This window comes from Pagrus pagrus, assembly GCF_965226575.1.
Source record: "Pagrus pagrus genome assembly, chromosome: 17".
NCBI classification, from domain to species: Eukaryota; Metazoa; Chordata; class Actinopteri; order Spariformes; family Sparidae; genus Pagrus; species Pagrus pagrus.
The window spans coordinates 24,918,726-24,946,023 of NC_140201.1; the positions used below are offsets into that span (position 1 = coordinate 24,918,726).

The window sequence follows — 27,298 nt, forward strand, 5'->3', positions numbered from 1 at the left end:
CAAAGGGTCATCTTGGCCTGTAGGACTTACGGTCGGTTGCCATCCCCACCGCAATGCACTTCTTGAAGCGACATTCCTGGCACTGGTTTCTGGTAACTTTATCGATGACGCATTTCCCCTCGTACTTACAAGCGTAGGTTGGGTTGAGATTCTTCTGGATCGTCCGCCTGAAGAAACCCTAGAGAGGAGACGGGCACATGCTCAGAAAAGCCTGAAAAACACTTCACTGAACAGCTGCAATGAACGAGTGATTCGCTTGTGTTACCTTGCAACCTTCGCAGGTAATGCAGCGATAGTGATAGCCTGTGGCTTTGTCCCCGCACACTACACATAGCTCATCCTTGTCCAGGTAACTTGGAATGTACCCTGGAGAGAAGAGAGAAAATGGTGCTATTGGGACAAATGATAACTGGATTTGTAGCCTGAACTATTTTTCACCATCACAGTGATTTAATCCACTGGGGCTCTTAAATATTAATTCAATCATTCACATGTTTACAACATGATTTTAGTTCATGTTGATTTACATTTTAATTCAAATGTATAAACTTTTAAAAAAAAATTCTTTCCATGTAGAGAAAAGTGAAATTGCTAAGAAGCTCCATGTACACTGTATATGCAGTAGATCTACTGTGCCGTTGTGTCAGGTTGTAACATGTGCGTGCAGACTGGGGACTAAACGCTGTGGCTTTGAGAAGTCACGCAGGGAGATTTATAAAGTAGGCTAATCAAATTCTGGACTGACACCTAATATTTGATTAGCACCGACTTCAACACATCATACAGTTGCTTCTAGTTAACTCACTGACTTAACACCTGGCCTGATTTTGGGATTCAGCTTAATGAGTTCAGGGCCTTGACCTCTGGCAGACTCCAGGACCGGAGGTCAACAAACTGATCAATAACTTTTTGGGATTTGTTAACAAAGCAATGATTTATCTTGCATCAGCCTTCTGTTGCTTCACAACCAATCAATAAGGAACCCCCGCCTCAGTAAAACACTGAGCGTCAGATGCAACAAGTCCTGCATGTCACTGCATGACGCCTTAAGTCTTGGATTTACGCTTATCAGACTTAATACGGAAATCTCAGGCATCAATGATTCATTGATCAAGGACGAGTCATCACTAATAACCAAAAAAACCCCAAACATTAGAAATACTACACAATGTCATCAATCAGTTCAAAACCAGAAACGTGAAGGTGCACTGCAGCAGTTCTGACCTGCCAAAAAACCCTTTCCCTAAGATCTAAACAATCACAATGCAGACTCCATACCTCTCTTATGCGTCTCCTGCATCCACTGCAGGTGTGAAAAGTCAGGTTTGATCTCTGGGAAATATTCAGGCTGATGATGAAAATGACTAAGAGGGATCTCCATGCTGCAAAACTCGCTCTTATAAACAGGAGGGCCGCCAGCATATGAACAAGAGTAGTGCTGGCTGGGTGGCCAAGCCTGCTCCATGCAGGGCGGATGGTGCAGCGGCTGCGGCTCATAGTGTCCGTACCCGTTTCCCTCACCTGGGTACATGCAGTGTTCCCCACCGCCCTGCACTGTGTAGCCTCCTACCCCAGTATGAGGCATCTCATACATGTCTGGTATGCAGTAGTTCATCATGGAGAGCCACAGAAGAGTACCATAAAAAAGTTCCGGGTCAACTATGTGAGCTCTGAACCGTCCGTTCTTAAAAAAGACAAGCAGGTTCTAAAAAAAAAAAAAAAAAAAAAAAATCAGGCCTAAGAAAGAGCATCAAGCCATGCGAAGGTGAGACTTAGAAGTTTCCTGGTCTCCAGTCCACGGACCACAGACTACACCTAGCAACTGCCCCACCCGCCACCACCCGGCCGAATTGGGAAGCAGAGATTTATGACGACGTAGAGCTCTAATCTTACACTCCACAAATCCTTGATGTGCCACAGACAGTGGCCATGTCACAGATTAAGTCCTTGTGTGTAGCACCTATAGTAAACACCATCTTTAAGACCTCTACCAAGTGGAAAACAATTCTAAAGAAAACAAAGTTCCAAGAAAACGTTAAAAGCCTTTTGACAAAGGTTCTCACATCGTGTGTAAGACTGAGTAATTCTGTAAACCCTGATTCCTTTCCTAACCCTCTAACCTTTAACCTTTTGTGTGTTAACCCCCTTGCTTATCCTGCGGGTATTTTAAATAGAATCTGCAAACAAACTCACTCAGGTCAGTGCCATATAATTATTCCTGCCAACTATTTAGTGATGGTATGATGCTAAGAAGATTTCAGGGCGGGTTTTGTGACCCTGACTTTTCACCATTCACCAAGACGGTAACATGTATTTAATGTATTTATTGAAGATCAGCTGAGCAGTACTTCAGTGTGGGAATTACTAATGATGGATAACACTTCTTTAAAAGAATTAGTAGCTTTATTTATAATACTGTGCAAATAAATCCAGAGAGTAAACTATATTTTTAATTAATGATTATTTATCTAATTATTATTAATGAACATAATAACATGTATATAAATCTAAATTGCTAACACTGTAATTAATTCAAAGACATTTATTTTTTGTTTAAAAAAAAAAGAACAATACCGACAAAAATCACAAAAAAGAAAATTAAGTCTTATTTGTTATTAAATATTGCAATGTAATTACAATGGACTGTTTGTTTTGGTGTTTTGTTTTTGTGTGTTTTTTTTACATTATTGACTTTCCAGTTTAATGACAGTTTTCTTTCCTTCAGAATACTAAAATACTTGGTACTGAAACCTTTTCTGCCTGCAATAATAACGGCTGTTTTTTTTCAAAATCAATATTGTTTCCCTCCAGTAGAAGACACGCGAGCGACACGCTGAGCGACACATTGCGTGATCTGTTTCAGATAATACACCTATTATCCTGGACACCGGCGGCTATACTCAGCCATATTGATTAGGCTTCCTGTTCAATAAAGATGGGATAAACCTTATGGCTAGATGTGTATCTGTTTGGATTCATTATGCCCTCCTCACGAACATAGCATGTTTTTTTTCATTTCCTTCAAATGGAACAACCTGTTGTTGTGCTAGAAATGCTATTACTAAGAGCTGACACACACACACACACACACACACACACACACACACAGACACACACACACACACACACACACACACACACACACACACACACACACAGAAACCGTACAGAATCCAAAAGGGAGAAGCTACTGCTTGTTAGGGCTTTGTGTTAACTTCATGTTAGTTTATTTATTTACGTGGTTACTTTCACTTTTTACTTAACATCTATTTTTCTATGAATTATTATAAGTTCTTCAGTTTAGAGACAAACCATAATGTACAATAGTACACTATTTTTATTACTTTAAAAATATACACTTAAATGATATTATATGAAGCTCTGTTTAGCTCTGGTGCTCTTAAAGATGATTTGCTCAACACATTTATCAAAAAGGCTACAGGTTCATAGGTAGTCCATCATAGTTCCCTTTGAATTATCAACTGATCCAACTGGAACTAAACAGTCTCTGTCAAAATTTTGAAAATTAGAGAATAAGTCAGAAAAGAAAACAGAAAGAAGACAGAATTTAATGAGTGCACAAATTAGAGGCTTATTAAATTCTCTATTTCCAGCAGCATGGGGAGAGCAAAAGGAACAAAATTAATACTATTGCAAACATCTATTCATTTGTCTCAAATCAATAGTCTTTTTTCTTTTAAATCTGTTAATATTGATCAAAGAATTTGTGGCCGATCGTGAAGTTTATTAAAATAACTTAGATTGTTTTGCATCTTAGGCAAGATAAATCCATTAGAACTGAACAGAACTGTTTTTGTTCTCTGTAAAGCTCCTTTTAGAGATATTTAATATAAGATTTGATCACACAGAAGCCTGTGATCTTCTTAAGATGACCAAATACCAGTAGACCAGACATGTCGTTGGCGAACAGATGAGAGAGGTGGGCCAGAAACACGTAGACATGTGAATGCGTGAACACATGGTGAAGTCTGAGGAAAGATGCGTGCAGTTTTGGCTTTAAAATCCCTGCTGCTTGTACTTATCTGAACTCTCTGGATCGCAGCCAGTCTGCACGCTCACCATCACCTCTTTGAAAAAAGGCATGATCAATACTGCTGGTGTACAGGATTATCAAGAAAAACGGATAATCAGGGTCATATGGACTCTTGACCATGAAGTTGATATATATTGAACGATTGAATGTCACAATTTTTGTTTTCTGTTTAATGTGATTTATTTTTGAGATATTAAATTAGGACATTCTAAATGACTTTTATATGGCATTGAGAGAACACTTTACCACTGTTGCATGTATCACTTTTATTTTATGTTCCCTACTATGTCTCTGTACTGAATGTCTCGTCTGTCTATAACTTTGTGTGGTATTGTGGCTGTTTTCGTGGACTATGGCCTATCTTTAGAATGAGACCATGAGTCTCAAAGAGATCGCCTGTATAAATAAAGGTTCAATAAAAAAACAAAACAGACATATATAAACAAACATATATACATGGTGTTTTTACCCAACTCAGCTGTACTACATTACTCCATATACAGTGTTCAGATTTGCATTTCACTCAAATGAAAACTGTTTTTTTCACTGTTGCACTGTTTTACTCACTGTCCCCCATTACATTGTAAAACAAGCCCAGAGTTTTGTGCTACAGTCCACAGCAGGTGACTGAATGTCACTGTACATTTCAGGTGCTAAGCAACATTTCCATATGAATTAATTCCAATATATAAAATTCTGAGAGCTAAAATTGATTTTGTAAACATTGTTTACCTCAGTGATCGACAGTGGTTTCCTTTTCATTTAACAAATACTTTGTAGCCAACAAGTTAAAACCTCTGGTTAATCAGAGAAATGTGATTACATGGATACATCTGATAATATCAATATATTGTGCAAATCTCCTTTTACTTTTCAGCATAATTTACAATATCAGGTGCAATATATCCAATATCATATGCACTATTATCTTCAGTTATTTCTCAATATAATTCTAAATACTGCCTTTTCTGTTTTAATTTAATTCTAGTTTACTTTTTCAATAAATTCATACAGTTTAAGCTTAAGATGAATCAAGTTTTTATCTTATCATATCCCAACTCTAAATAAAATGACTGTCCCTTTATTATATATTGTACTCTGCTGGATTGTGACAAATCAGCATCAAATAAGTTATGACTGAAAACCCTTGTAGGGGCTCAAACATTTAAGCAAGTATATGTTAAGTTATATAGTTTTGAAAATTAGATAGAGATAAGCAAATGATTTATATTTGTTTCATCTTAACTTTGCTATATTATCATCTGCGTTGTCTCTGGCAATACTAGGACAGATGAATAATTAAATAAAACAGCACTTGGGCTGCACTGTGGGCTTTGTATCTTTTTTACTGCCTATTTAGTTCATTTTCACTCTGGGTGCTGATAATCTTGTAATCCTACAGTGATTATGTGTCCAGATATAATATGACACTTAAAGCGACTTAAACATACTGTCTTGTCTAAGTGACGAGACTGATGGCGGAGCATTGGTTTTGTAATCTCATTAGTTGTGGAGCATCTTGTTTTCCAAGCAGTTACATGCCTGATTTACAAAGTAATGTTAACATAGCAGTCATTTTTTAAATGTTTTTACAAAGGTGGTATTGTCAGAGTTACTGCCATTGAGGCTTGTTCACATGTGCTTTCTGTAATGTGCTAATGTCAATACTTTTTACAGTAACAGCTTATATGAAAATCACTTAGATTTACAAACGTTCTCAGTCTCAAACAAAAATATGCTATTGCAAACTTATTTGAAATTGTCTTGGAATTCAGGGACAATTGTGCTCATTAGCTTGGTGACCAAAATCTTCTACTTGTGTAGAAATAAGGAATGATCTTTAAAACAGGCTATGACAAAAGTTTAAACAAAATCAACAATCCCTGTTGAGAGCACAGTCTAGCTCCTAATGTGCATGACTGAACTATATTTAATCTCTATGGCAAGCTCTGTTGACAATTAATAACTGAAGCAAATGAGAATTTACTTTTACTTTAAACAAAAACAAGGAGTAGTGTATGTGTATGCATAAATAACCCATACAACATACAGCCCACACAACCCCAGTGCCTCAGTGCACGCTATTAACATTTTTTTCTATTTATTTTCCATTTAACCTACCTGTGCATATTTGTCTGACTCTTTTTCCTGTACTTGTTGCATCTTGAGCTGTTGTAACAAGTGATTTTCCCCATTGTGGGATAAATAAAGCCTATCTAATCTAATCTAATGATGGACCCTGGTGCACGCTGCTTACTAGTTATGAAGCAAACATATACATACCCACACACAGTTGTGTTCACATCATTTTTGGGGACATTACATAGACCTGCATTCATTTCCTGGAGACTTACCATAAACATAACCATAACCACTACTTGCCTGACCCTAACTCCTACCTACCACAAAGCTATCCTTAACCTAACCTAAACCAAGTCTTCACCCTAAAATTTATTAATTTAAGCTATGGGGATTTGCTTCTTGTCCTGTTATGGAAGGCAGGTCCCCAAAATGTGACTATGTTAACAGATTTATGTCTCCACAACTTAAGTTATAGAAATCCACGCACAAACTCTCTCTCTCTCTATCTCTCTCTCTCTCTATCACACACACACACACACACACACACACACACACACACACACACACACACACACACACACACACACACACACACACACTTTACCAACAATGTGTTGGATTTAACGGTCGAATGAGTTACTATGGTTATTGTACTGAGAAAGCATATAATTTAATTGAAAACTATTACGGAGATGGGTTTGCCTTTTCAGTGGCATACATTACAAACAACACTGTTTCTAATTCAATGTTGTGAGTTTTTCTTTGAAGTCATGTGTTTTTCCGATGTGGCAACCTGAATCTCTCACAAGGGTCCATTCTCTGCCCAACACATTGTTGGTGGGCGCCAGTGCAACCACACTGCCTGCACTGTCTGTATGTACACTACTGGTTTTAATGGGGAAACCTAATTAACAAACATCTTTGGCTCAGTAGCTAACATGACTAATTCTGTTGTGCCACGTAAAAATACTTATTTAATTTTCACAAAGGCATTCAGGCATTCCAGTTCAAAGTATACAGTCTGAGCTCATGTAAAATACCTCTTAAATCTGGATTCATCAAAGCTTATATTAATGAATGTTTCATTTTGGATTTGTGCATACAGTGGGAATGACTTTCAAGAAAGATTGAATTCAATCTTACAATTAATTTGTTGTAAAGGCTTGTTGAGTATTGGCTCCTATTAATGATTTAATATCCAATCTTTAATGTGTGTTTGTCTGTCTGCAATTTAAACTTAATAATACTTAATACTTTAATTTGGGCAGTTTTTAAATGCATTCAGATATCTAACATTGTAAATGTCATTTAATGAAATGTTGGTGTCTTGAATGGATTTCTGGGTTTTTACAATAAAGATTCAAATATCCACAATTAACATTAGATTTACAGATAAATTTGATCCTTGTTTTCTCTATATACTCTACTCTAGAAAACAATATGGTTATATTCAATATAAAAAAAAAGATATCTACAATTCTACAACAGCTCAATTTTAGATTTCATGATAGTGGGGAGCGCAGTTGAAAAGAAATCTAAGGTTCTTCCACTATTAGAGGATTACATGTTTAGAGTGTAGTATCAACCTTTTTGTAATAGCTGTAATTAGCGACCTACAACAGACAACATACATGATTCATTATACAGGGATCACATAGTTGAGCTTTTCTTTTCTGACAGTTTCTCTGTAAGACAATCCGTAACTCCTCAGAGTATTAGTCTTATCAGAGTAACTGCTTGTCAGTGTTGAGCCCACAGTTGCCTCACAATGTTCCATGAACGATCTTAAGTCCGATATTATTGTTTATCTAGACCTATTCTTTGGCAAGTTCTCAAACTTAATCAGCGCTTCATTAAAGACAGGTGCTATGGGAAGGTCAACCAGTTAAACTTTTGCATGTTAACCACAGACAGACAGTGCTGCTATTAAATGGAAGACAGACATGTTCTGCTGTATGTGGCTCATTATAGTGATTAGGTTCAAGATGTTTATCCATCAAATGTCCATATAGTATTTGCAGTGAAATGCTGGGTGGCGTGCTCTTGAGGCCGTCCGAACAAGTGAAATGTGCAATGGGAGATACTAATTCTAGTAAGGGTAAAAGTAAGTTTGAGAAACAGAAATATAAAGGGAAAAAAACTCTAAGATAAATAATAAATCAGCATTTATCAAATAAACATGACAAACACAAATCACATGGTTGTATTGGCTGTGCAATTTTTCAATATATGTAAAATTAAAAGTTAATTTTCAGTTAAATAATAAACTGACTTCTGTTTTTTTAAACTCTGCTTAAAGACTTAATCAAAAATGTTAAAATATAAAGTGTTCAAACATCAAACTGGCTATTTATTTAAAAGTAATGCTTCATCAGATCAAACACTGAACTGCTTCACTTGCTAATTTTTTTCTTTTAAACTTGCTGCAATGATGACTTTATAATAGACATTACCACCGAACATGTTTAGTACATTTTGAAGTTGTGGAATCTGTTTCTACCATAATTGAATTTCAAATCTCACAAAGGAACACAGTCAAAATGGATTTTATCTTTAGACACAATTGTACAAACTGGAATGATCAATGTTGAATTGATATAATCTGGTTCAACAGGCTTACCATGAGATTACTGGCTCCATTAATGTGATAAGTGTGAGTGTGTGACAAGTAGATGTAATCAACATGCAACAGCTGGTAAGAGGCAGGCCCTATAGGGCAAATCTGCTCGCAAAGAGGACTTGATACCAGTTTAACTTTTTGATGAGGTGATGTCCTGGTCATGGACTAATCTTGTTTGGAGTTTCTTAAAAGACTTGCGACAAACTGTTAAGCGTTCATCAGACAGAGTTTAACGCCTGTCAATACCGAAACAATCTGTTGTCTGAGCGGACGCATTAACGCCGATGGTTTTTCCATGTAAGATTTTATGTTTCTATCAGTTTCTTTTTTTTTTTTTTTTATCTACATGAGCTTCTAAAAGATTTATTTTTTATTTTCATCATACATTCTTAACTAAAATAAGTGTAGAATTTCTTTCTAAATCTTTTTCCTAGCAGCTATAAATATATGGTTAGAGAAGCATATGCAGTATCTTTAATTTATCGTTATTTATTTCTTAAAAATGTGCAAGATGCAAACAGCTCTGTGATGAATGAAATGAATTATTGCTCTTACACATGTATGCATTGCTCATGTTACATTTTTGTCCTTATCAATTCAAGTGTAGACTTATTATATTACTACTTTTTATTAAAATTAGAATTACATATACATGTATTCATCATTTACAATAGAAAAATGCATATTTTTTATACATTCAGGAACTGAAGGTTATTTAAAATAAATGTATAAATTAAAAAGGCTAATTACATCTACATATGCATGTATTCATTACTTATAATAGAATAAAAAGGTAACACTTATATATAAGTATACTATATATATTGATATATCTAGATTTAATTTCATTTAGCTTTAGAGAAAAAAAACATGTATTAAACAATAGTTGTAAAGTTGTAACCGATGTTTATCATACTTTTGTAAAATCAATAAGCATTTCATTTGATTGTTAACAGTGAAATAACAATTAACTAAAGTTTATAACCAAAACATGTATTAACAAAAGTTATTACAAAGTGTTCCTGATTGTGTTTTAAATATAAGTTCAGGTGTTGAACAACATTGAAAAAATTAGCTTTTTTGCAGCTAAGATCATATAAACCTGCACATTCAGCTGTTAGTGGAGCTGATTTATGATTACTTAACGTTTGTTTGAATGATAGTTTTGACAAAACATTCAAGTTTAATATAAAAACTATCACATTTAGTATTCTTAGAAGCACTTTAGCACATAAAAACAAGTTTTCAGTGTAATCCACAATACTTTCTAGACAACGGAAATATTTCTCTACTTACCCCATTTGTCTTTTTTTCAGTTGCATCTTTTTCTCTTTAACCTTGCTCTAATAAAAATGTGTTGAAACAGCATGTCCAGAAGAATATGTCACACTACCTGTGTAAAGATAAGCCGAGTAACGATACAGATTCCATGGAACACTAATGTCTCGTCTCTAGCAACTGACTTAAACGGCTGAGATAAACAACAAGGTCTTTCTAATTTAGATAATAATGGACCTCGTCCCTCATTTACAGAACTCTTTCCTTGCCTCTGTATCTCTGCTGTTGGCACCTCACCACAGTGGACCTGCAGTAGGCTTTTGCACAGATATATTCCCTCCCTGATTGATTACTTTAGGGCTCGGGGGTTCAAAGCCGGTCATGAACAATTTTTGGATGTGAGGAAACTCTTTCACCCCGGGCCCTCAATTGACATGATGCCTTGAGCCAGATGTCCCTGGCTACTCTGTGTTACCTGAGGAGGGCATATTAGTTGGTGAACCTTTCCCCTTATAGTTCAGGGTAAGCTCAGGGGAACAACAGAAGGCTCCCATCAGTAAAGGTTAAAGTTTGAGAGGATTATCAAGCACTTTGGGATGAAGCGCAGACATCGATTTAGATACTGCTCTTCTTTTTAACTTCATTCATTATAAATGCCATGACTGCTTCTCCTACAACAGGACACTTTGCCCTCATGTTGGTAGAACTGCCAGGGTTCCCACAGTCTTAAACATCAAATGCAAAGGCTTTTCGAGGACTTTAACAGACCGTATTCGCTCAAATTCCCTCAAAACCCAGAGGCATAGTTTGAGCAACTGATCAATATTAATTACTGTTACGACACTGAGATTTTCTGTAATGAGAACTAGCAGGCTTTACAAGCCCACAGACATCAACTAAAAAGACAAACAGGCAGAACAGACAGAAGACTGCAGGAGACACATGCAGACAGCAGCACGTGGCCTGTTTACTGTAAATTAGTCTGATTCTGAATCAGACTAATAACAGAATTATTATTACATAATAATGTAATAGCTGCTATTACATTATTATTAATGCTGGGCAATTCAAACTGGGCATGTCATGTCCAAGTACAAGTGAGGAGGACATACCTAATGCTTTCAAAACTTGTCCAGACCCATTAGGGGGATTTGGCTGTTCAAGGTCAATAGCTTAAGTTCAAGTGCAGCTCAAGGCCGCTCACTGTAGAAGAATAAAATACTGTGATAATTCCCTTTGCTTCCCTGATACCATGGCTGTTACAACAAATACAGGAGTGACAAAAATAAAATCATACATTTCTCACATCTTCTGATGATTAATGAGCAAATTTTAAGAATGATTATCAAGGTTGTTACCGAACTTAACTAAGTGTTTCTGTCAACCAAGCTTTCTTGTTTTTTCAGTTTTTTCCCCTTGTTTTTTTCTGTCAATGCAGCAACTATATGTCGAGTAATGCAGTTTATAATATAAATGTAAAAGGCTGTATTTAATAGGTTTTGTAAATTTGAATGTGAATAATGAATGCCTTCTGTTCTGGAAGCACAAGATCTAAATGAAACATTTGATACTGTACATGTGGTCTGTTAGCCTTGTATGTCATACATGTGTCAGGTATTCACAGCATCAGGTCACCTATAATAATTTGTCCAGTGGTAGCTCTGGACTTGTGAATGAAGTGAATGATGAGGTACATGATAGCCACCTACCTTCTTATCGTTTGTTAATACAATATCAACATTTGTTTCTATTTAAATGGTCCTTTTATGATCGTCTCCTACTTTTTATGTTTGACATATGATAGGTTACACTAAGTATGTCTTAATTTGGGTATTTTGTGGATATTTCAAAATCATTATTTTACACTGTATTATTTTTACACTGTAATATCATTTACATCGTAGTTTATTTTTCTTTATTTGAATAGTTTTGAAATTAATATTGTTTCTTACCTTATCACACATTCTACCTCATGTTACATATTTATTTGGGGATAAAATTTTAATTCTTTGTAATTTTGTAAGAATGTGTTTTGATGTTTCGGGTGTATACAGTATTTGTGTGTATTAATGTTGAATATTAAGTAGTACGTTTAACTAACTATACTTAGTATTAAGTATAATAAGTCATTTTATATGTGAAATGTAATTGTAGTTATTTTCTCTTCACGTCTCACATGTTTAAATTATTCAAACTACTGAGAAGTCGTAAATAAGTCCAGAGCTGACTGTTCAGTTAGCTGCGAGCTCCTTCTGCATATTTTCTTGATGTTTAATTATTCAAAGATCTTTCAAAATATTAAGATTGCAGTAAAAAAGTAAACATCCAGAATATATCCTGTAAAATGTGTCTGCAGTTTGTGAAATAAAAACGTTTTAGTCATTGTAGATCATTCCCTGCAGTACTCTGGTGATTGTCACAGACACTTGATCAGAGCTGCTTCTGTTCTCCTCACTGACCTCATTAAGACGTCTGCAGACAAGCCACTGCTGAGACGGAGATGTAATGAGCAATGAATAACTATCATGGCAGAGATTTCTAGAGGCAAACATTATTGAATGAGATTTCTCCCGAGACGCACAGAATTCAGTTCCAGTATAAACAGCAACACAAAGCTGATTCTGTTTAAACAGAGCAATAATACAAAAGAATAGACACCTCCACAGTCTGACATTACACACAATACTCAGTCTGAATCTGTGTAACTGAACAAGTGTGGTGTTTAGCTGAACAGCTGAGAGACAGACCGGCGATGATGTCATCTAGAGACAAATGCCAGCTGCTCCACAGACACTGAACAAGCCCCCAAACAGTCCATTTCCATTAAAGAGACATGCCCTATAACATTGAATTTAACTCAGTGGCAGTAGACCGTTCACCTGATGACATCATCATTTAGTACTAACATATCTGAAAGCTGACAGGAGCCATGCTAACATACCAGCTTACTCTCAGAAACACTGAAGTGCATGTCATATTCCATTCAGTTCTTAAAGGTGGGTTTGATTTGCAGGAGACACACACACACACACACACACACACACACACACACACACACACACACACACACACTGAAAAAAACAGTTATATGCTAAATGTGGCTCCCACAAAATGTCTCATTCATGTTTGTAAACCATATGTTTCTAATTTCAAGACTATGAATCATTAATAACTTTTATACTGTACTTGTATGTAGAAATACTGTTAAAAACAGTAAAGAAATAGAATCGTTCTAGGCTGTAAACAATACAATACTACTATAATTATATTTTTACCGATTAATAAATGTGTGAACATTTTTACAGGCACCCACATTGTTCTTGTACTTTGGGTTCCTTGCATTTTAATATGTGTTGTTGTTACACTGTTAAATTGACAAGATGAGAAATCAGAATTAGAGCTGAAAAACAGATTCTAGTGGGGTGAGGACAGTTTAAAAGGTGCTAAAGAAGAACATTAGTGTGAAAAGGTAACAAATTGAACCTGGACTGCAGAGGGGGAAAGATTTTTAACAGACCTGCAGGGTAAAACTGAGAATACAAAGATATGTCATTACATTAAATGGGAAGAAGAAAAAAAAGTATTTTGTATATATTTGTATACTAATTTCAGCACTAAAGAAAAAGAGACTTCTCTGAGCAAATCATTTTAAAGTCTGTAAAGACCCTCAGCAGTGATGAGACATAATGAGTCAGCCACAATTCTGTCTGATTATCACTGTGAGCTCATGAAGACATCTGTGACACTAAGACTGAAGCTGAATAAGAATTAAACCAACAACTTCATAAACATTTTTATGTAAATTAGTTTCACTTTCCCAGCATTACTGGTTTACATTGATCCAAACCAAAGACATTCACTAAAATCCTTTGCTGTGCTACACAAAAGATTTTTCTCCTGTTTTTCAGGCGCAGACGTGACGTCATCTGACACAAACACATCTGGTGTATTTATCAGAAAGAGACAACAGTTTGTGAGAGAGTTTAAAAGGTGGAGACATGTTAACAAAGATTCATCATGTCATTTGCTTTGCTAGGGTCACACAATCGGTATTGAAAAGTAACATCCACTTTTGAAAAACTGATGTCATGGCAGATGCAAGCAAGGTAGGATACATGCAAATATAAGCCCCTATGTGATGACAAAGCAATGCTTGAAAAGCAGAAAATAATGATCAATTTCATGTTTTATAACAACAAAAAGAACAAATGGCGTTGTGAGTTGTGGTTTGTGGTTTGTTTTTATCAAACCTGAAGTGTTAAATCACCACATGATAGAAGTGCACTCTCCTTTGTTTTGGCTGTATATTGACAGTGAGCATTTGGCTGCATTAACCTCAGAAGATATACAGAGAGATACAGAGAGGTGAAGTCACTCCCCTTCTGGTTTCCCTCACGGGACCTTATTTCAGAAAAAAACATGTGAAGTGGTTACTGGTGAGAGACAAATAAAATTTGGACTTTTTTATTGGCCATATGAGCGGATTGCACCACAACATGTAAAATGAGATCTTCCTCATCTCTCTCTGTTGCCTATACAAGCCAGAGGACGATTTGATTGAGTTGTTTAATGCTGTTGGACTGTGGATTTCTTTGTGAAGGACTGGTGTTGGATTTACCACGACAGTCCAAAGGATGTGACTTCATGCACGTTCACAGGTGCCTCGTCTCAGTGCCTCTCTCTGCTCCACTGACAGAGAGCAACAGTAGCTAACCTAAGTTTAGAAATGGAGTTTGCTAACATAAACTACCGACCGGCTTCCACAGAGCCCTGTATTTTTACAGTCTTATGCGTCAACAGCTTCTAGAATTGAAAAATGGTCTTTTAACTGACAGACAAAAAATGTGTAATCCATGACACAATTGAAACAGAATCAATAGTGTATTTATCTCTCCCGTTCACTACCATACATATTTTTCTGAAATTCCCGTGGTGGTCCACCAGAAGGGGAGCAGCTGTGCCTCTCTATTAGCCTTCCTGACACCATCTTTACTGCTAATGCTTAATCAATCTGGATTTGTCGAGTAGCTCTGTCCTAATGAAAGATAAATATATTTCAGATAAAGAGAAGAACACTGAGTATTTAGCAGGAACAGCAATAGAGAGTCGAAGTCACACTCTTCGACTACACAGCAGTCAATGTGTAGAGGCAAATACATTTTGAATCCCATCTGAGTTGTGCCATGACTTACAAATATGATGTTTGTGAATTAAAAAAGGTAATTTTCCAAGTCAAGAAGTAAAATGCCATCTAGTTTACTGCTGTGTGTTAAACTGCTCAGTGGACAAAGGTAGTACTGACTATTGACAAAGGTGAAAATCACAATAAATTTGGCCATATTGACACCTGCAGTTATGTCCAAGGGTAGTTTGTGAGTTCTGTGAGCTGCTAATATACAGGAGCGGAGCTACAATGTTTAAGTTACAGGTGTTGTTGACTGTTGGGTGTGTAGTCTTTATAACTAAGTATTTGCACAGTCTTACATTTCATTAGTTTTTATGACAAACTTGAAAAATTATCTTTTAAATAGACATACAAATTATATGTGTGATTCACGGCACAATTCAAACAAAACAGAATTATTTGTCTCTTTCCATTCACTACCATGCAAAGTTTTTCAGAAATTAGGGTCCATGAGGGAATCAGAAGGGGTGTAACTTCTGCTCTCTATGAGCTGTTTGGATGACTAGACGAGAAGATAAACAACACCTTCAGAAACAGACATTGCATACAGCCAATACTGTTGAACTCACTGTAGAAGACACTGATTGGCATTGACTAACAGTGCTATTACCACTGGAGTACAGTGCAATTACGATCAAAGTCACATTAAAGTCAGTGTGTTTGGTTTACTAATCTACTTCAGGGCCTGGAGGAGCAGATGTAATGGACAGAGATGTAGAAAACGCTGTCAAAGACAATGTCACTCAAACCATTTTCTGTGATTGTGCACCGCACATGCCTTTACACAAACAAAAACCTCTCACAACCCACTGAACTCACCAAATGGGAGCTGTAAATGTGAACTGCAATGCAATTTAAACTGTATTGAGACAATTCAAAAGCCTTCCATTCATGCCAACAGGCATCACAGAGGAGCAGAAATGAGTGTAGTCTATTTTCAGCAGCCCGGGCCTCTGTTAGAAGGTCACATGAAGCGGGAACAACACTGACTAAAGTGTCCTTGAATGCACCAGTGATCAGTGCAGAGTATAAAACAGCTGCCAGGCATGATGGAGACTTTGACTGAGAGACTGTGTGCGCTGCAGTTCATTTCAAATGTCTCTGTTAGGAACAGAGTCTGACATTGGCCTTACTGGGCTACAGTTATATGAAGAGCTCTAAAGAGGTTTTAGTGAGGAAGAGGAATGTCTCCACTGCTTGTTTACAGACGCATCAGTGATTAAGTAGTTGATTATTTGAGGCAAACATGCAGCACAGCAAATGAGTTAGTCAGTGATAGTATACAATTAAAGTGAAGTGAAGTCAGACTATTCTGGGATGCTCTCCTCAAACATGTCTGTTTTTAATTTCCCCTTCAAACATCATCTTGTAAGTTGATAATAAACAGTCTCTGCTTGCAACATCTTGCAGCCAGACTGTTACATTCTTCTCATTAAAATGCATCTGTTGCTGATATTTGAAACTCTGGCTCATCAGTGATTATTATTATTATTATTATTGTTATTATTATTATTATTATTATTATCATTATTATTGTTATTATTATTGTTATTGTAGGAAATGTAAGAGAACATGTGTTCTTGTTCCTGAACACTAAACTATAGTGATTTGTTACATGAAACATTTGTTACATGTTGTTAACAACTATGACATTAACTATAATACTATAATATCAATAATATTATTAATAATGAATAATGTCCTATCCTGGAAATAACTACTTAGTTTGACACTAATTACAGCAAAGCCAGTTACCATTACTTTAGTTGTTTGTATTTCCAGAGAATTTCCCTTTAAAGAAGCACATTTTAAATCATTATTCTTTTATATATTGGACTTTATTCTTCATATTTGTTGAATGGTATGCGTGCCTGTAGGCAAATTTGACTTCCTAAATGCACCTGCGGCATGAACTTCAGACTATTCAATTTATTCCCACTGACTCAACATGATAGAAAAACTTAGCATAAAATTTGAACCTTAACATTGAACTTATGCAACACAATTGGATGGAAAATGTACATAGAATTAAAATACTCAAGGTCAACGTTTTTGGCAGATTATGTGCAATACTCTTACTCCAGCTTTGTGTTTAACTGAAATGAATTCATCAGAATAAAACCAACTTAATTCAGTATTTAACTATTAATAGTGCCAAATTAGTTGCAAAGCATATGGAAACAAATGCATTAGGAACTTACAGATGTGTAAAATAAAGTGTTCCTCAGATGTTTTTTAATGATTTTACCAACTTTGAAGTCATTGCATATGTTTTATTGATGATAATAACACAGCAAAGTCCTTGAATTTATTAAGTATTAGTATTCATATATAATTTGGCCTAATGACACTATACATAAACGACTGGAAATGTATTTTGGACATTAATAGCATTAAATGTCATTTAATATTTGGCATTTATTTGCATGTTTTTATATTATTATACCAGTCTAGACAGCCATTTTATAGCTGAAATGTGCTCCAGGGATCTTCTAAATGATTATTAAACAGCCTCAATGCCTCTATATGACTTACATAAGCAAACATGATCATCAGAAAGAAGATTGTCTCGTTCTATATAGTAATTGCAGTTATTCTCATTTCCTGTCACCAGGTCAGATTCCAACTTATGAGGGTTGGATAAGTTATGATAGTCTCACAGAGGAAAGAAGCTGCTCCGTAGTCTGGTTGTTTACTTTGTGTTTGGGCTGCCAGAATCAACAAAAATATCAAAGTTAAGACGGCTTTTACGCCATTTACCTGTACGAACAAAGTCAAATGCTTCCCAGGAAGTTGGTTAAAGGTTTGGGTGATGATTTATGGAAAGAGAAAGTCCCAAAAAAAGGAAAGAAGAAGAGAAAACATTTTGTTCCTAAATTGTCCAAAACAATACTTACGGGAGTTATCATATCTAAACAGAATCACTCATGTCATTCAAGGCCTTTCACAACATTTAAAGCAAGGAGGTTAGAATCTGAAGCAGCTTCTCAAGTTTTGGTGAAAAGCTCTACATTTCTCATGAGCGCTCCAAAGCTCACCCACACTGACAGAGAGGAGGAAAAAGCATTGCTGAGAGGGAGGATAAATATTACCATTTTGCATGGCCTCATCTTTCCAGCGGGGGGAGCATTTTTCTGCTGGCTCTAAAATAGATGGGAGAGGCACTTTAAAAAAAGAGCTACTTGCTCAGTGAAACAGGTGAGAGAGGCAGACGGACACTCTTCAGCTCAGATGCTAATAAAACAGCAGGTTAATGTGAATCCTAAACATCAGCATCAGAAACATCACTTTGTCACAGTATGTTGTTGTCAGTCTGGTGTTACAGTGAGTGGTGGGGATCAGGTTCATTTCCTCAGGTGATACATGTAAGCTTGTGTCTGTTCATTATGCTGAGGTCAATAGCATGTGTGCCAGGTCGGCCAGGTCACTGGGATAGGCCAATTCACTCTGCATACTACAGTATCTATGTTGAGTAACCACAGACACACAGAGGGGCATGGAATGTCTGTACAATGTATGGAACAACCTGCTGTCTAGACAGCAACATGTACATCTTGTACAGGAGTCTGGTGGTTTAACACGGCCTTTAAGTGCTTTTTATGTGTGCAAGTCTATCAGTGTGCATTGAATTAATGGTAATAAATGGTTGAGGGTGTGGAAATAGAGGTCAGTTGGTACATGGTGGCTTTGACCAAGTTCAAACTGAGATGCCGTAACTTTAAAATAAAAAATAAGCCTTTCATTGGCTGTTCTCAACTAAATCTCTGAGAGTAGACTTGTGGATTGCAGAAAGTAGTTAGATATAGTTTGATTGTCACTAATATTGGCTACTACCTTTGAAGAGGACACTGTTTATTTACACTGAGTGTCATCTCGATTTCCGTTCCCTAACATCACGTGTTCACTGTTTTGTTTTTGCTTTTTACAGTTAACGGGGTCCTCTGGTGGTGACACTAACTCAACATGATGATGACCCTCTACACATGATCAGTGGTATCAACTATACACCATGTCGAGCTGGAGGCAAGTTCTGCAAACCAGCACCGCTGAGGAGTTATGATGTGGGTAACCGCAGGTAGGAGAGGTTCACACTTAACATGAGCCGATGCGCACACATCCTGTTTACGCATATTTAAGAAGGTGTGAAGATTCAAGTGCAGATAATGTGGCAAAAAAAGCACCTTTGTTGACAGTACTATCTGGATTTACAAATCTGATAGTGCCATGCAACTGCTGACATGTTGGCAAGCTGTAGTTTTTGTCAACCTTTGCTCTATTGTATATTTGAAAGAAATCTAAAATACACAAAATGAGTTTTTTGCCGCTGGCTTTTAATGCTATGTCATGGATGGCTACCATCCAGCCAGTGGCCTGTCTATGCACAAAGGCAAAATTTTACTTGACCTCAACCATATGCCGTTTCACCATTAAACCTGACGGCCTGGCTTAACCTGGTTTGGCTTGGCCTGGCAGCCAAGAGCAGTAGGGATTTGCATTTCCACCACAACCGGGCTACCTGCTTGAAGGTGTGCCAATGGCGCGCTTGTCTCGATCTCCGCAGTACTATCGAAGAATCAGTGGTAACAAAGTCGCTCCATTAATTCAGTTACAAACACGTTTCATTTCCAATAACTTCTTCACAATAAAAGCTCCCCATTATTTAGTCATTTAAAAGCTTTTATTATGAGGCAGCACTACAGGAAACGTTGTGTTTTCACCAGCAGTAACTAAACATGAAAGAAAGACTTTTAAAAACATCTTTCTCTCAGGTTTCCTGCACAGACATGAGTTGAGTATTGATTTGAGGGGGAGACGGGTGCTTGCTACGGGTTGGCTGCAGTCGCGAGACGTCACTGCAGCCCGCTTGGAGGCGGGGTGGGCCTAGCTTGGTCCTACTCTGGAGCAGGTCCACCGCGGGCGTGGCTTGGCTCAACTCGGCCTAGTCAAACTGATGACAGAAAAGCAAATCTGTGCAGCTCGGTTTGACTTGGCGCGGCCAAAGGTGCTAAGCCCCAACTTTGTGGGGTTGTCCCAAGAAAATCAACTAAGCCCGGGGCTAATAGGTGCCTGTGTGACGCTGGGCTAAAGTAAAGACAGTAGTAACACAACATCCTAGAATGTTCAGCTTAGCTTCAAAACACTTGTGTGCTTTACCCAGGGCTAATAGGGGTGTAGTGTGAGTCATGTAGCCCTGGGCTTAGGTTAACCCTGGGTTAACAATCTGTGTGGGAAGTTATTGAGCTGAGAATATGCAGTGTGAAAAGCCCTTTTGTGGAGTACAATCTAAGCCTTAGGTTGCACAGCCGCAATGTTCAGCCTCCTGCTTCCTCCATAGAAGACAACACTTCTAACCGACGCAAAGTAATAATACCACTGATCACATGTAGAGGCTACATTTTCAACTCAATTTTATTGTCAGATTTAATGCATTTAAGTTCCCAGAAGTTTGAAATCTAAAAAAAAGTTCAGCGATAGTCTACTTGTCTCATTCTATCTTAATATAATTCACAGGAAACAACTGTTTTAGGCATTAAATGTGAAGTTTAGATTTGGTGAATATTGGATTAAATACTTTAAGTTCAGCAACTTTAAGTACAGTTGCACTATATTTGGAATAAACCTGGGCGTCTGAGGCTGTGAGTGTGTGTGGGGTACTCAGGCAAGACATCTTACCTGACATACTGGTGGGGTTCAGGGCCAAGACGTCATCCTCAGAGCCTCCTCAGACATCTGGGTACCTACCTAGCTGAACACAGAGCCAAGAAACCATCAGTCACTCACTGTATTATTTATATAAAAGCTGACAACCACGACATTTAAATCTAAAATCTTAAAATTAGGTATTTTGTGATCACAGTTTTCCCGTCCCTGCTGAGCCATTCAAACAAGTAATTAAAACTGTGAGTGAAAAGGAAAATGAGCCACTAATTAGAAGTTTAGAGCCTCTTCAGCTTGATAAAACAAAGAAGTGTCTGATGTGTCTGTCTGCATGTCAGCGGTCATTCAAGCATGCAGCTATCGCTGTGTTGTCAGTTTATCAAAGGGAGTCTCCGCACACAGACTGTTCAGATGTTATGGCCCTCCTGACATTTTCCCTCTGTGTAGGATGACATCTAGTGGTCACACATGGAAAACCATGTTTGTACACAACTGCAGAATTTATATTTACGAGATTTGATTGTTATTCTTTTCTCTATCACATACTCAGTGTGATATCAAAGGAACAAACATAATACATAAATACATAAAATGTTCTCATTGCAGTGTATGATCATCTTCAGTCAGACAGTCAGGTTGAGACAGAGCAGAGTGAAAGTGAATTTTATGGTCTGCCGCATCAAAAATGTACACAGACAAATGCTTTACACACACGTATGCATTCACAAACATAGGAAACTATGCATCTGCACACACACATTGAGTATACATAAACCAGCACTGCTTGTGGCTCAGATCTCCGGGACCGCATAAGTGCCATCATACCACGTGGTAGTGGGCCGGATGAACTTTAAAACTCCCCTGTGGCCCAAAAAGCATTTTCCCCTTAGAGCACCATAATAAAAGAAATGTCTGTAAAGCTGTTGACAGGACACCAAGAATTACAAACAAGGTCGATTATGACTCTATTATGATTTTATGAAGTGTTATACTTGTAAAACTTCCCTCAAGCTGAGAAAAACGATTTAAATCTGAGATGTCATCACATAAAGTCTACAGAGAGCTGAGAGCTGAAGTCACGGCCCTTCTGTTGGACCTCATGGGACCTTTGCATCAGAAAAAAATTCTGCAGTAGTCAATGGGGGGAGGGTTATTTGAGTTCTGCCATGAATCACACATATGATGTTCATCAATTTAAAAGATCAGAAATAAAACATCATCTAGTTTTGTGTTAAACTGCTCGGTGAACAACATCGTCTCAGTGAACACACCTCACCAACACATGGCTGCCAACAGAGAAAGGGCTAAAAAAGAAAAAACATCACAATGAATGTGGTATAATGACAACTGCAGTTATGTGAAAGGAGAGTTTGTCAGTTTAGTGAGCAAGCTAATGTACCGAACATAACCAAGAAACAGCGCCAGGCAAAAAATTCTCATTAGTTTGAATGTTTTTTCACTGTAGTTTTGCTGGTAAACACCGACCCTATGCGGCTTCTCTCCCGGTCTTCTGCTGCCCCTCTCGGGGTCACTCATCCTCTGGAGACACTGGTGTCTTTGAGCTCGTGAAGTAGAGCGGACAGGCTGGGCTACCCTGCTGCTTCTCCACGACCAAGTGTGTCAGCTCTACCTAACGAGCTCACAGAGACACTGCAGCTTTAAACATCTACAAGAAAAACATGCATGCACTCGCGTTCATCCTAATATGCCCTGGGGCCTAATTTATGAAACTTCGATTCACAATAAAGGTTTGCATAGGTACACACGAGGTACTTATGTATCTGTGTACTTATGCCAAAAAATATTGATATTGAATATTCTGCTGAGTTGTGTGACGGTGAAGCCTGAAGCCTGCATTATGATTAGGACTCACAGATGGATATGGAGTTTAAGATTGTGTGACAGCTTTTATTTCCATGCTTTGATCATTTGAACAGTGCAGGAGGTTAAGATGTACCAGGTCACGTTCCGGACAGCAGTGAACCTGACAGCACAGTCGTGCTCACTGCAGCGATTTTACACACAACCACTATATGAAAACTAAAATCACACTTGGTGATATATGCGCTGTATTGACTCTTTAATGCTATTTGATGTGATCTTGGATTTCTAAGACGACCATAATTTCATCAATTAGCCACCAAACAGTCCGAACCATGTGATGGTGAGACAGTGCGGATTAAATACTGATTGAAGACATGAGTTATACACATATCTATGGCTAGATAAATGGCTTATAATTTTTATAACTGAACGTTTTCTATTGAACAGTTATACTTTACTTCAAGCACACGTACAAACAACACTGCTGGTTTGAATGTTTATGATAACATGGATTTATAATGAACGTTTGATATTAAGTGAAATATAATGTGAGATGTGTCATTATGTGTAGAACAATGGATTTCACATTTCATTTCTACAATCTTCATCTTCACCACTTCACATAAGCATTCCCAAATCCCCTCGGCTCCAAAATGTACGTGCACATTTTCATAAGTCTCAGTTTATGCTGAGCAAAGTGGCATACGCACATTTCAAGCCCTTTTTTGTGTGTAGGCTGACTGACGAACACTCAAATATTGGTTCATTCAGTGTACCTAAACATCAGGCTGCACTTTCTTTATTCATTTTCTCATAATCTTACATGCAGTCTGATTTATTTAAAAAGAAATGCAGGCTTAAGTCACTTCAGCACTGGTGTTGTTTTAGGTCCAAGTGAGCCATTAAATACCATCCATTAAGTCCAATTGGACAGATAAACTGTCTCAGAATGATAAAATGGTTAATTTAACATACAGTAGATTATTAGATTAAAGCAAAGAGGAAAGCAGGGCGGAGTGGACCACAAACAAACACTTTGTCATTCCAGGCAGAGAGCAGACCTCTGTGAGATCCCTAAAGACCTTTCAAGATAGAAGAAGAAGTTGTCCCTTGACTGATGCAGTCACGTACAGAATGATTGTTGGAGTTGCATATACGTAATAAGAGTATATGAGTGCACATTAAACAAAGATAGATCCCACAGTGTTGTACTGCTCCTTATAATACCATGCCTATTCTAAAATATCCAAGTCCATTTACACAAGTCTTTCAGTTTAGATAATATAAATGAGAGTCTTTTTGGGCTGGCTCCAAGGCTTTTCCTTCAACACTGCAGCTGTCATTATAATCCAGACTGTCTGCATGTTTCATCATGCTGAATCTAGTTAGGATAGGAACAAGAACCATCAGATAACCAAAACTGGAGAAGTCATCTATTCAGGTCTGAATAGACAAGTCTGTCAAGGTTATGTCTCACTGCAGCATTTGATTGATTTTAATGTCAATTTAGCAGCATTTGAACACCTGAGGGCATTGCACAAACACAATTATTCAATCAAACCTTTTCAGACAAGATATGCAAATCATGGCTGACTGATTGAGTCTTTACCTGCCTGAACCAGCAAATATGTTGTGATGAGACCTCTAAATAAAGTCTCTGATAAATCAATCATTAAAACAATCACCCACTAGGACTTCCATTTTGTAACTCAGCTTATGAGCTGTTTCAAAAACTAACAGGAAATGCAAAAAAGTATTGCAGCTTTCATAATTTGTTTTGCACTGGAAGAACAGCTGGCTTAAAAAGCATTACAGGAAACTCTGCCTCGGTTTGCTGCTCTTTACCCCAGAGAGCATTTAATATCGAGACAACAGCTGGGGAAGGCAGAAAGCTGGTTCATCCATAGTCCATACAACAGGTTTGGAAAGCTCCAGTGAGGACACAGACAGATAGATGTCCGAAGAGTGTCTGGCAGGAACAGACATGAAGATGGAAAACATTCAGAGTACGGGCTGTAATGTACATGCATAGATAAAGGGTTGCAGGTCACAGTAGGACGCTGAACTCAAGGAGACACAACGGACAGTGAGAAAGGTGAACTCCTCAGTGGGACATTTCATCAATAACCTCCTAGCTACATATACAGTGGCTGTACAGAGAGTCTATTGACTGAGCGAGCATGGTGGAGAAAACACTTGGCTCAAAGTTACTCCGGATGTTGAGGGAATATGAATATCCCCTGCTTGCTGGCTAAGTCTGAATTCCAATTTGAAGGATTTCTTTATTGGTATCCTCAATGTTCATAAGTTAAATATGTTACAGGTTTATAGTCATAAGTTTTAATCAACTTCATATATATACTTCTATGAAGTCATGATTTTTTCCCCCTTCAGTTGGGTCTGGGGCAACCCTTTCAACAGACAAGAACATAGGAGATATCCTGGTTTAATGACACTTGTAATATATAAATAAATGTAAATGTATGTTGCCAACAGTTATTCTGGGGAAATCTTCCCCCCAGTCACCAGAATAAGTCTGCTCATGGAAATTACAGTATAGTTTGGAGAAAGTTCATATTCATGTTCGAATTCATGACCTTGGAAACAACAGGTGATAAAGTAATCTCAACTCAAAGTCCACCTACTTGATCGTGGTTATGGAAAAACAAACTTAAGGTGAGGTGAGGTGAGGAACCTTCCAGTACAAACTTAATTGCTAGCAATATTTCAACCGCCTTCAGCCTCAGCTGCCATCGCTACAGGGAAGCTGTGTCAAACTAACAATGTGTTTTCTGTTGGAACAAAACCGTCACTGTTGCCAAATGAAAAATGACCTGATGTAAACTGTAGAATGTGCTGTCAGGTTTCTGTAGGGTGTAATCTTTAGCTGCTATTAGTGCCGTACAAAACTGTTACAGTAAGTTTGGTGAATACTTCTTATGAAAATGCTGCTTGGGAGTTTAAAGTTGACTTCTCTCATGACAGAACTGAATACTGTGAAGATATAACAGCCATGATTTAACTTTAAAGGGGATTTCAACCTGCCCCTCACCTGGCACAGATGGAAATGTACGCCGCTTTTTACTTCCTGAACCTTAAATGCCTTCTCACACGTCAAAGATTTATCAGCATTTTGTTCAGGTAAAGTCGTTTTTTTTGGCCTATGTACAAGGATATTCCCAGGCCTAAAATATGTAATATGTATATGTCCCAATGTACTGTACATGTATCTGAAAAGAAAAAAACATCTGGGGAAACAGAGCTTGTAAACCAAATTTTACCCAACAACATTCACACCTCTTATAGGTGCTCACCAGGAGGCATTTCAGGACAGCCCGATTCCATCAGATAGGAGGTCCACAGATGGCAATTTATTTTGGAAGAGGGAAAGTCATCCAGCTGAGTGCTTTTTGTGGCTCTCTAATTGCCATTTCTGCACATTAGTGTCCCAAATAAACAAAAGTGACAATAATGGACTTCCACCGCAGGCGTAAATTAGCTACAGTGGCAGGGAGCAGAGCTGCTCCAGTCCACCCCATCCCTTTTCATCGAGCTTTGGCCTTTGCTACTTTCCTGCTCGCTCCATCTGAATTTTTTATAGCTTAAAAACAGACAAACTAGGTTGGAGTCTGTGTAGGGTTGGCTGGACGGCTGAATAACTTCACTGTTTGAATCCTGACTGTGTCTTTGCAGGGAATATATGTGCCAGCTTCTGTAGTTTTCGTTTTCAGTTTAGTTTAGTGTTAGTTTATTTCTTATGTTTTTCCAAGTGTCATACCCCCAAAAGGTGCCCAGCCTGCATGAGCCTACAAGACACTGCAAACATAACAAAGATGCAAAATAATATAATATAATGAAAGTGAAAGAACAAAAATGACACTGACAAACACTGTCATTACTGACATTATTACTGAGGCTGTACAGCTGATCTGAAAGGCTAAGACAACCTAATGAAAAGTTGATACCGCTCCCTTATAATCCCTATATGTATCGGAGGCATGGTGGCAACAACATCCCATCACTTTGTGTGCTTATACTGAGAACAGAGGAAGCTACAGCGAGGTGAATCGCACAGACAAACTCTCATTTCTCCTCCTTTCAAGTACACACAAACAGAATCAGTCAAATTTATCAAAACCCCCCAGGGCTTCCTCCCTGTCTTTGAAACACAGGAGCACTGCTCCAGGCATGGAGTTGCAGCGTGTCTCACATTTTCTCTGCTTGTACTGTATGTGCACATATTGATTTCTGCTCTTGACTTTCCTGGAACAGCCAGCAGCCCAAATGGAGCCCTAAAAGAATCCACATATTTTCTTGATGGGAAAGTGCTGAGCATTTAAAACTACAGCCTGCTGTTTACTCTGGGACTGTGAACGATATGTGTCATGATATGTATGGATTGCGGTGTGTGCGCATGTATGTACATGAGCTAACATGCCGCAGCCTTCAGGCTTTGCTCTGCTTCAACCAGATACAGCTGCCTTTTGATGTACAGCTACCCAGCTCACATTAACACTGGTGCTAGCATTGTCAGCTGTGTGAGTTACGATACACCACAGCATGCACACAAACAAAAGATTTAATAAATATTGTATGC

At 37.7% G+C, this 27,298-nt stretch overlaps 1 protein-coding gene across 5 annotated transcripts in view; it reads right to left on the bottom strand.

The window, feature by feature from the left end:
• thrb (thyroid hormone receptor beta) overlaps positions 1-27,298 on the bottom strand; it is a 125,536-nt gene that overhangs the window by 12,413 nt on the left and 85,825 nt on the right. For 3 of the 5 annotated variants that reach the window (XM_084380210.1, XM_084380213.1, XM_084380209.1), the window contains exons 3-6: positions 20,893-20,965; positions 18,312-18,362; positions 266-366; positions 31-178 (exon numbers count right to left, since the gene is read on the bottom strand). In XM_084380210.1, the coding sequence (XP_084236336.1) occupies positions 31-178; positions 266-366; positions 18,312-18,362; positions 20,893-20,899 (307 nt within the window). In that variant the 5' untranslated portion in view covers positions 20,900-20,965. The remainder of the gene's footprint in view (positions 1-30; positions 179-265; positions 367-18,311; positions 18,363-20,892; positions 20,966-27,298) is intronic. The other 2 variants (XM_084380211.1, XM_084380212.1) reach the window with 2 other exon arrangements.